At 34.6% G+C, this 12069-nt stretch overlaps 1 protein-coding gene across 1 annotated transcript; it reads right to left on the reverse strand.

Annotated features, from left to right (window-relative positions):
- Positions 1 to 751: 751 nt before the first annotated feature.
- LOC134649611 (ELMO domain-containing protein 2) lies at positions 752 to 2174 on the reverse strand. The gene is made up of 2 exons (XM_063504439.1): positions 1593 to 2174; positions 752 to 1342 (listed from the first exon to the last, which is right to left on the reverse strand). Exons 1-2 carry the CDS (start codon positions 2109 to 2111, stop codon positions 920 to 922), a joined length of 942 nt encoding a protein of 313 aa, XP_063360509.1. The 5' UTR covers positions 2112 to 2174; the 3' UTR covers positions 752 to 919.
- Positions 2175 to 12069: the final 9895 nt, after the last annotated feature.

Consider the following 12069-nt stretch of genomic DNA (forward strand, 5'->3'; position numbering starts at 1 on the left):
GTAAGATTGACATTCAATTGCAATTTTTGAACTTTCAGCATGAGAAAGGGTTAAACTAACTTTAAATAAATTAGGAACACTGAAAGAAATTGCTAGTACAATACGAAATCTTTACTTTTATTTATTCTAATGTGAATTTAATTAATGTAAGTCTTCATGCTATGTTAACAATGAATAATGCCTCAATCATAACTAATCTCACAACTAATAAATATTTCAGAATTAATTATTTACATGGCTGGACATTGAACAATAGAAATAAAACAAAGATAAAATGGTATTTTTTGCATTTATTTAGTGTTTTGCATCCTTAATTTAGGTAAGTATTACAATTTACAAACACACATTAAAGCAGATGTTATTTGAACACCATTTAAAGCAAATCTTGACAAACAAACCATCTTCACAAAACACATCCAAGTTATCTTAATGGGGTCCTTAGTTACCATGTACTGCTTAGTATCTAACACCTCTATTAATGTACTAAGCATGCATACTAGTTGTGTATGTGTGCCTAAAAATGTGCAACAACCAGACATGTACTTATTACTTAACACTACACACATGTAAATTGAGGATTAATTATACATTCAGTATGGGTGTAAATGTAATTCAATTAATAAGATTATATATGTACAATATTTGTACGTACGATTTTATTGAGATGGTTAATATGTTGTAGAAGTACAGTGGAGTCAATCAAAGTGTGGCACCAAGTGTGGACCTTTTTTCTACAGAAAACGCTCATCCATTTTATGTAAATACTGGACAGATCAAATAAATTGCTTTATCAAGGCAATGTGGCAAGAACTTGCACGCAACATCACACCACTCGAACATAGAACAGGTGAAAATAAATAGAGATTAAACATTCTTCAAAAAAATTAGTATAAAAAATTAGACTAGCAACAGGTCATTGTTATATTGTATCAACTTCTATGTTAATTCTAAATACTGAGGCTGGATCAGCTAACTCAGTTCTGACGGCATCTTCAAACCTTTTGAATATTATTGAAAATTCCATCATATTTTCCGGTTTTGATTCTATCCACATTCTGTCAAATTCATAGAAAAGGTAGCAGTAAAATCTGTGGAACAAATTCATATTGGGTAAGTACTGTTTAGCATTAAACATGTAAGTTTTAGCGGAGCCATCCCTCAGCAAATAATATGCCATGGAAGTTAGGTTAATGCCTACTATTGCAAAGGTGTAGCCATATTTCGGATGATGTGAATGGCTCAGAACATGGCTTGCAGCTTGTGGATACTCTGAAGCAAAAAACAACAAGTTTTCCAATCCAAGCAAACCCATGCCACGGAAATCAGTCTTGGGATCATCACCCTGGAAAAAACAAACATGAACATTCAGATGCATGCTCAATAGCCAGGTCCACACAGAGTGAGCATACGCGCGAGGCAATTTCCTCACGCACAAAACGGCCGGTGTAGACGCACCTCGGCTGAGGCGGCATCAGCACAACTACACTGGCTGTTCTGTGTGTGAGGAAATTGCCTCGCGCGTATGCTCACTCTGTGTGGACCCGGCTATTGAATATTTTAATAAATTCAAAACATACACAGTATCTACTGACCTGAAATCCTATGTACTGCCACTGCTTAGTCACTCTACTCTCTAGATCTTCATTGGGTACTAATAAACTCCAAAGTTTCAATAGTTTCTCTTCATGATCAGGCATTGTACATTCATAGGGAGTCTTGCGCACTTCTTCTACTTCCTGAACTAACATTCTGTAACTCCAAATTTGTTCCAGGCATCTCCGAAATGATAAAATGAACAAATCGTGTAGTTTTGGATTTATTTTTTTTGCTCTGAGAATGATAGCCACAGATGGATTTAATATTTCGGGAAAGTTAGAAGGAACAAACCGTCGCTCATATACTACTGTATCTAAATATGAAACTACTTGCTTTACGTCTTCAGTACGTGATAGCATCAGAGATCTTTCTACATTGCACGACCGTTCCGCGCCAGGTTTATCGCCATAACATATCCTTTGTAACTCACATAGTCTTGTTGTTTTCCTCAGAAACCATTTAATAAGAGGTCTCAAATACCATTGTAGTACTGACCAAACATTGAAGAACACCATTTTAATAATTATTATCTTTTCACTTTATACATTTTTTACAGGTTGAGTGGTTGACGAAATTGTTGTCATGACGATTTCATATTTCAGTGACATTGACACTATTCTGTTGACAATGACAATGACTTTCCTGAACGTAAAGTTGCCCTTGCAAATATTTTAAGCTACTTACAGACGGGCGTACCGGACCGCGAGCGTGGTTTGGTCAAAACATAGATGGTAGAATCCTTATAGATGTGGTACATATACTTGGTCAACCAGATCTTGACAGTAGAAAAGGGCGGCAAATTTGAAAAATGTAGGCGCGAAGGGATATCGTCCCATAGAAAATTTGAATTTCGCGCCTTTTTTACTGACAAGATTTGGTTGACCAGCTTTATATCCTTATATATGCGTGCGTCCGTGAGGGACAAAACATAGACAATGCGACGCTATGATTGGTCGAATTTATTTTTTCTGCATAGGAACCTTGGTGCGGTGCGGTAGTGTGTTATGTATGGCTTTTATAGTTGCGTCCTTAAAAGTGATAACACACTATCGCACCGGGCCGCGACCTTGGTGCGTCGCACCCATAAGTGAGAGCGAGAAACAGGTATCTCTTTCTCGCTCTCACTTATGGGTGCGACGCACCAAGGTCGCAGTGCGGTGCGATAGTGTGTTATCACTTTATGGACGTACAGTAGACCACCATACACACAGTCGAACAGGTCTCGGACCGGACCAAGGTTGCGGTCCGGTACACCTGTCTGTTAGGCTTCATAAATTAAAAGTGTTTACAGACGGCGTTAGGAACTCAGCTATAAGTGAGAGCGAGAAAGAGATATTTTGACCAGACGAAGGTTGGGGTCCTGTACGCCCGTCTGTTACGGGTAAAATACTATGGTTACTGGTACATACTGACAGTTGGTTGACAGCGGTTTATGCGGGAATGAAATTAATTTTTCACTCGGGTTCATGTTTCACCCGTTATTAATTTAGTTTAATTTGTTACAGTTGCATCATGATTGTGTAACTAATGCATCTGAGAAAAACTGCGCTGCCTGCCGGTGAGTTTTGAGTAGTAGTTCTTAATTTTATAAAATTACTTGCCTGTGATGTGTTTAGTTAGCTTTATTATTACGGCGTAGCTTCGCAAATACTTACCTAAGTTACCTACAGCTCTACAGCATTTCGTGAGGCCTATTTTACGTTGTTTCTCGAGGCATTGATCACATACCTATTTGACCGCTACAATACAAATGGGCTTCATGGCAATAGCCAAACATCTACGAATGTAGGTAACTAATGAAAGTTCGCATTTGTTGGCGTATTTTCGATACTTAAGAGTTGAGCGTAACGCCTATGCATTGATACACGGGTACCTTACTCGGGTCATTTGATAACGAAACATGTATAAAAAATGGTAATCCTATGCAGATCAATTAGGCTTCTTCGTGAATAGGTACCTAGGTAGGTATGCTTTTTACTAGAGATGCCCCGAATAGTGGTTTTGGCCGAATACCGAATACCGAATTTCGGCATGACATGCTCCGAACATTTTGAGTCACAATTATTATGAAAACTGATCGCTAAGACTCTCAACGTTAGATGACGTTAGCTAAGGTATATCTAATACCCTTAAATGAGCAATTCTTGTTTATTTATTTATTTATATATATATATATATATATATATATATATATATATATACATATATATATATATATAAATAAATAAATAAACAAGAATTATATAGGAATATATATATATATATACGTATATATATATATATATATATATATATATATATACGTATATATAAATAAATAAATAAACAAGAATTGCTCATTTATATATATATATATATATATATATTTATTTCGGGGATCTCGGAAACGGCTCTAACGATTTCGATGAAATTTGGTATATAGGGGTTTTCGGGGGCGAAAAATCGATCTAGCTAGGTCTTATCTCTGGGAAAACGCGCATTTCCGAGTTATTATATGTTTTCCGAGCGAAGCTCGGTCACCCAGATATTTTTTATTGAACAGCATTAATGAATAGAGTCAAACGAAACAGACTCATGATAAAAATAAAATGTTTTTTAATCAACAAATGCTCAAAATAGGGTCTTCGTATTTAACAACTTTCCAAGAACACATTCTAAATATACCTACATAGTTTTTGGTTATTTTTATTGTGCAATTTTTCTTTTTAAGTAGGTGCAACAGATATTCGGTATTCGGCCGAATAGTAGGCAAAATTCGGCCGAATACCGAATATTCGGCAAAGTGGCCGAATAGGCCGAATACCGAATAGTTGCCGAATATTCGTGGCATCTCTACTTTTTACCCATCTGGTAACGTGGAAAACAAAAACGATGTAAATTGAATTTGTGTTTTATTTGATGAAAATTGTAATTCATAAATTTTACATTAAAAGTATTTACAATGCTACAGTTTTGGAGCCACATTACAAACGCGATTGCCAGTCATCGCATACATTTTATTTACAAAGGCTATGCGTGTCAGTGATTATTGTACAATACAGTAATAAATTCGAACTACAAAATATTTACTGTAATTCGTGAGGATGCATTTATTCAATTAAATTATAAATGTAATGTAACTATAGACAAAGCACGCACAAAGTGAAGCGAAATCATAGCGAAATATTGTCGGCGGGTTTTTTATACTGAACTAGATGGCGCTGTACGCCGAGCCGATGTACATTTTTCGGTATCTAACTTGTTAAGCGTCGACAACCTCGTTGCTATAAAAATTGCCTTATAGCGTCATCTACTTTAGCCATTAAGCCGTGTATTATATTGCTTAACCTTGTGAATCGTATTATTGCTTTGTCTATGACGTAGCTAACTAAAATATAGTGTTCATTATCAGCCATACAAATTACAAAAAATACGCGGATGTATGTACGGCATAGCTGCGGCATGAACTATTTGCCCTTACCTACATGTAGCGCAAACTTCCACACTAGAACTACGAATATTTAAACAAAATCTTAAATTTATAATGCACTTATAAATGTATGCTTACATGATTTCTTACTATATTACACAGTAGAAATAATGAACCAGTTCAGTTAAATGGTTGCTTTATACAAATATGATATTAGCTTTGACTATAACTTTACATACCTATTCGAAATATAGGTAGGTACAACGTATAACTCTTGTAGCACGATACCTTTCCTTAAAATGTGTTGGTACTTGGTGGAAAGATTAGAAAATTCCGTAATATTCCACGTGGATCTTGGAAACTTCTTAAGATTTTCGTTGAGAAATTTCTGACTACTATTCCTACTTTATGGAAACATTAGCAACTAGCATATGCGTAACTGCAGAATCCTTTTTTGCTTCAGTTCTTCAGAAACTTTCTTCAGTTTCGTTTACGTTTCCCACCTAGGTCAGGGTGCCTAGCCAACGTGCCAATCTATTGATCCTTAGCGAACGAAACGCAATTTTATCTGTCGCACTAATATGGAAGAGTGATAGAGAGTGCTACGCTACGCTATGGTTGGCACTTTGGCTAGGCACTCAGATCAGAAACGGGTCATAATGTATGGACATTTCCATGCAAAGTGACCCGGTTTCATTGCACTTGAGTCTAAACATAAACAAAATATAAAGCAAATTGTGTATAAAGGCTTCTGATAGTTCTGATTCCTTTGTTATTACATTTATTGAACACGCGAAGGCACCTACCTACTACCTACACTTAATTGCTCGGATGATGCTTTATCTAATTGTAAGTTATAAAATAGTTATTTTCGATACAAGTGCGAAAAAGAGGAAATTCGAGACGAGTGGCGATAAATTAAAACACGACCGAAGGGAGTGTTTTAAATCGACACGAGTTGCGATTTACCTATTGGCACGTGTATCGAACAACGTTTTACAGTACATACGCACGAAAAGTGCTATTTTACGCACTAGTGCGGAAAAGTAGCCCCATATGTACTGTAAAAAACATTTCAATATTTTTGTAGGGATGTTCGTGTACCTACTTATATTTAATTTTGCCTTTTTCCAATTTAGTTGTATTTCTTTGTATTACCAACTTGAATTATTAGTGTTATGATGGCCCAGGCCAAGAATCGGAAAACCGTGACACGACGAGAGGTATCGTGCTAATTATGCAATAAGTGGATAGGTATTACAATTTACTTTTTATTAAAGACAAAACCTCTCATGATTTATTCTCAAATAGGTGGGCCAGTTTATTTAAAGTTGTTCACTGCACTTTTTGAAATTTGGATATTATATGTCATTTCTACTCAGAATCACGAGTTCTTTCAATGTTAATAGGACAAAAAACGTGTCCCAAAATCGCCATTCGTGTTATGTTCCTTCCGTTCCCTTACCAACATACGAAGTTTATGAAAAATAACGATAACAGAATGGAAAAAAATAACCTTGGGGCACTTTTTTTCTTCTATTAAGATCAAAAAAGCTCTTGATACAATTTTAAATAAAATGGCACAGGTACCTCTGACAGTTGAGCCCAAGAGAAGTTCAAAGTTCAATATCTATCACTCTACGCATATTTCTCTGTCGCACTAATATGAAAGAGTGATAGAGAGTGATGACTACGCTACGCTACAGAGCGTAAACGATTGGCACGTTGGCTTGGACCCAGATCAGAAACGGGTCATACTGTATGGGCATTTCTATGCAACCTTCTACCTGTAGCCACTTTGTTGATCCGTTGGTTCGTGGGGGTTGGTGACCAACATAGAGGGTTAAAAGAGGTTAAAGTAGACTCCACGGGTAGCAAGATATCACTCATATCTTAATCAGACACGCTCGAGTAACCTAAATCCCCTCTTGGGCTCCACTACCACTACCATTATTAAGTATCGAGATTGAATAAATTGTTGCACTCCCTCATATGCTTTAAATTTAAACCTGAATAAAATTGGTTGTCACTATATGTGAGCATGGGTTTTGAGGTTTTTAATATCCTACGTTCAATTTATAGGTAAAACAATCCGAACAATGTAAAGAGCTTTTAACATTAATTACTAATGAATATTGTTTACTTTTGTAATTATTTATCTCACTAATGTCTTTTCGTGCCTTTTTATATATTTTTACCTAAATATGTTATACATTTTACATACCTCTCCTAATTAATGTTGTCTACCTAGATATTAAAAAGTAAAATCAGGGTGTCCGGCGATGGTAGGTGTATGTAATAAATATTTACTTATTTATGATCATAATATATATACATATTTATATGTAGGTACGTATCGACTTATATATACATAGGCAGTATATTCTAAGATATTTTTTCTCTTGTTGGTCTTATTTATTGGCATGTGAAGATCATCATACAATCTAAGACATCGACATACGTACGACATTATTTATCTGATAAAATGTTAAAGTCACAGCCTCATAATTCATTGCTCATTTTACGAAGATTTACCCGTTATTAACGTGGAATTTGGTTTAGAGTTCATTCATTCAATTTAAGAGCTGGGCTCTTGTCGGTGCAGCGTGATGAAGTTGTCTCCACCTTGGTTTAGAGTACTCGGTTGGATTTGATAGGTTTTTTTGACACTTGCTTTTTGAAAGGATATTTTCGTCGTTTTATTTTGTTCGTCTAATTACTTATACAACTGATGAATGTAACCGCTACGGACACCCAAAGATGATTATAGCTACTTTTAGCTGGCGATAGCATTGTAGCGTCAGCAATGGTTTACAAAAGATATGCATGTAAAATAATACCTGCCTCTTATTTTTACATTTGACTAGAATTTTTAATAAATTGATTATTAACACTTCTGGTTCAGTTAAACTATTTTGTCACTGTTAGCGCGTATGGTAGCGCCTACAGTAAATGTATATGCGATTTAACTGGTTCTTGATTACCGTTACGTTAGTATAACTCTCAATAATTTAAATTTAATGTCTCTTATTGTTTTTCTTGTACAAAAAAATCCAAACTAACTGCAATATAATTACGAAATGATTTTACTGCAAGAAAATGGTTAATACAATTTTATTATTACATTTCTACTGGTAATTACTTAAAAAATGATATTTAATGCAGTAATAAATAAAAAATATAGTTCTATCAAATAAGAAAATACAAGATTATGTGAGATTAATATTCTCGATTAAAAGGTTTAGGTACAGATGATTCATTTACCCTTGATTTTTTTGGTTATAGGTATAATAGCCAATATAGCCATAGCCATTCGAGCCTGGTCTGTTATAATTTCATCTAGTATTGTGGCACAAGCCCCACATTTAATTGTAGAGTACGAGTTAAGCACCAGTGGCTTACACACCTACTGAATTGGACGGGTCAACGTTGCAAATAAACGTTCGTTCGAAAATAAATTTTATGGCAGTTTCCAATGTTTGTTTTCTGTTTTTTTGATATCTGAATTAAAAGTATATTAACCAGGACAACAGTAGATGGTAATTGAAACACGTTTATGAAGCCAGACTGGCACAGATATAGATGTATAATTTGCCGAAGACCTCAAAAAATATCTATTCGCGAGAAGTATTGTCAAAGCTATACTCGATTTAATACTACAAAAACCGAATCTGAATACTTTGACTTTGGTGTATCTTAATAACCAAATACATTGCGAATGATGCAAGTGCTTCTGAGCTCTTCTAACTTATACTAACATATAGAAAAGGTTTTTAGAAAGGACTCACTGGAAAAGTTAATAGAGGAGTTAGTCGTACATTCAGCCATGTTAAATTTGTCGTACGTTATTTTACAGATATGCGTAAAAAAGAGTCCAATGGTTAGACAATTAATAAACATGCAATAATTTTAAGCCAAAGATAATTATCATGTAATAATCATGTAAAAAAAATCAATACAATTCGCCTTACTTATACATCTAACACTTCATGACGACGACTCTAACGAGCAACGAGGCTACGTTGTTTTTATTACAGTATTCTTATGGTCACCTTTAATAGTTTACAATATCAGAAAAGCCTAATGGTACAATAACATTGCATATATTATGGCGAAGGTGTGCTAAGTTTCCGCTGAGTCGGACATCAACATGTCCGACTGGTTCATATCGTGCTTGCAACATTATTAAGGTTGTTTGTTTAGGTCAAAACAAAAAACAAACAATGTAACTGTGTGCTAAATTAATGATAATAGCTTGTGAAAAATAAGCCTTCTCTTAGCCATACATTCCATACAGTTAATTTATATAATCGTACTTTTTCTTGTTTCAAAATATCTTGGAAACGAATATGAGCGTTTTCCAAAAAAAGTGTACATTTCATTCATGTCTTCAAAATATTGACTTCATGGGCTCATTTTACTCAGAATCATTTGTACATTCACGCCTCATACTTACATAAAAAAATGTGCCCAAAAATTTCCTTTCCTGATCGTCACATTCTTGTATGATTTTTTTTTTATTTGTATGAACGTGACGCACTGGAAAAAAATTTTTTCATACAAAATTTTGGGACACATTTTTTCATGTATGAGGCGTGAATGTACAAATGATTCTGAGTAAAATGAGCCCAAGAAGTCAATATTTTGAAGACATGAATGAAATGTATACTTTTTTTTGGAAAACGCTCATATTAATTTTTCAGAAAAGACAACACAAGGGAATATTAACCAAAACAGAATTACAGAAAGCAACTCATTATGAGCTTGATATTATTAAGGCTCCTCTACACGATGGGCCAACGCCGGCCACTCCAAGGGACGCAGCCATGCGGTAGAATGAGATAGCAATATCACTTGCTCCCTCTAACGCATAAATGCGTCCCTTGGAGTGGCTGGCGCTGGCCCATCGTGTAGAGGAGCCATTATAGGTAAGATGTATTCGGGTAAATCTGAATGTCGAAAACTGTCGGATAATTCAAAGAAAAATAACTCTTATGATGGAATTTTGGGTGAAATTCATCTGATTTTCGGAATTATACGACATACGAAATTACCCGATTACACTTTTCATTCATAATTTAATGTATAATGCGTATATGATAGGTATTATAATATGTTTACGCTATACCTAAATAATAATATTATGTTCTACATTTAGATAACAATTTTTAATTGTTGTATTTAGTAACTGCGATTTGCAGCAGATCTTTTAATGAGTCACATTTCAAGTAGAGACAGTAATAATATAAAATAAAATATTAGTATCTAATGCCAGGCACAATACTTACACGATACTTTTATTTAGTAATAAATAAAACGGATATAAATATAGAAAGGCAGCACAAAATATACATTTCAGTTTTAACTTTTAGTTTAACAGGACATAGCACAATTTAGGTAGATATCTTATAAAGCGAATGATATGTTATTTTTATCTTAAACTTTAATTAGTTAAAAACACTGCGAATAAAAGTAGTATCACTTTTATACTTAATAAAAAAATTAGGAATGGGAACATTGTACTCTAACATCAATAAACTTTAAAATATTAGTAACGTATCAGAATATAACAAGAGATCATTTATCTGTAGGTAGGTATATGATTTAACATAAACAGTTTCTGTTACAATTTTATAGCATATTGTTTTGCATTTGCAGTAGGTACTTTCGCTTAAGCACTTCATAGCATAAGTAAAGTATGGGATTTCCTCTTATGTGTTATGTAGGTAATTGGGCGTTTTCTAAAATAAATATTGAAAACCCGATTCTCACGGATCCTGGTGTTTTTGGGTTCTTTCAACTCAGAATCACTAGCATATTCAATCCTGATGATAAAAAAATCGTCCCAAAATTTTGTATGAAAATTGTACATTCCACTACGTCACGTTACATACAAGTGAAAAAAATTCTCACACTAAAAACGTGACGTAATGGAATGGACATTTTGGGACATCTTTTTTTAATGGTAGGATGGAGAGTGCTGTCGATCCTGAGTAGAATGAGCCCAAGAATGTCCAGATTTGAAAGAATCGGGTTTTCGATATTTATTTTAGAAAAAGCCCAATTATGATTATAATTATTAAAGCCGAGTCTCCTTCAGTATATATATACATATATTTTCCCAGACAAAGAAATACTAAACTTAATTTGAAAATACGTAACAGGTCCTTAAAGGTATATTAAATTTACATAAGTTGAATCAAAGCACAGCCAAAACGCATTTGTTCTTAAAGGTACTCTTTACTATATTTTAGACACCTACAAAATCTACTTCCAAAACAGTTGACTGGTTGGTCCGCTCTTTATTAAGCAAAAGGCATGGTATCAAGTTTCATTAGAAATAATATGGATAATTATTAAAATAGTGTAATATTATATTCGGTAAAAGATGAGGTAAAGTCTGTAGTAGGTATTCTGTGAATTTATCCAAAGCCAGTTAAGGCTTTAGGGGCATTTCAGAACAGTCTCGGGTACGTGACGCTATTTTTTGAACACTTTTGATTTATAGAGCTAAGAAGCCTATATTTGGCATGGTAATGTATGATAACTTAGCTTTAAATTCAACGGTATATAATACAGATTTCTGCAGGTTATTAAAGTACTAGCTGCCATACGCGTCACGTCCTCGTCAAAGTAGACTGTTTTGTGGAATGCCCCTCAAACTCGCCGCGCGCCTACGAGCGATTTCGCCCCGGCTTCAGTGTGCTACGCTGCGTAGCTTTGGGCCTCCAATAGACTAAAATATAATTTAAAATAACCATAGAGTCCATAGATTATGAACGACGTTTGTCTTGTTTATTTATCTTTCAATTGACACGCACACATATCTAGCCCGGCTGGTTGTGATTACATTAACTGTTATATATTCAGTCACCATAGAAAAAATAGATGTTGCAGTCCATTCCGTAATGAAAAACATAAATAAGATAAGAATTTTTCTAACTACCTTTGAAAGTAGTGGCAATTAACTTTTTCTTCCGAAATGCTGGAATACATTGGACAGTGCTGAAAGCTTAAAATAATTATGCCGTCAACGTCTAACCTAACCTCGGAATTTTATACAG

This window comes from Cydia amplana, chromosome 7 (assembly GCF_948474715.1).
Source record: "Cydia amplana chromosome 7, ilCydAmpl1.1, whole genome shotgun sequence".
Classification (NCBI taxonomy): Eukaryota; Metazoa; Arthropoda; class Insecta; order Lepidoptera; family Tortricidae; genus Cydia; species Cydia amplana.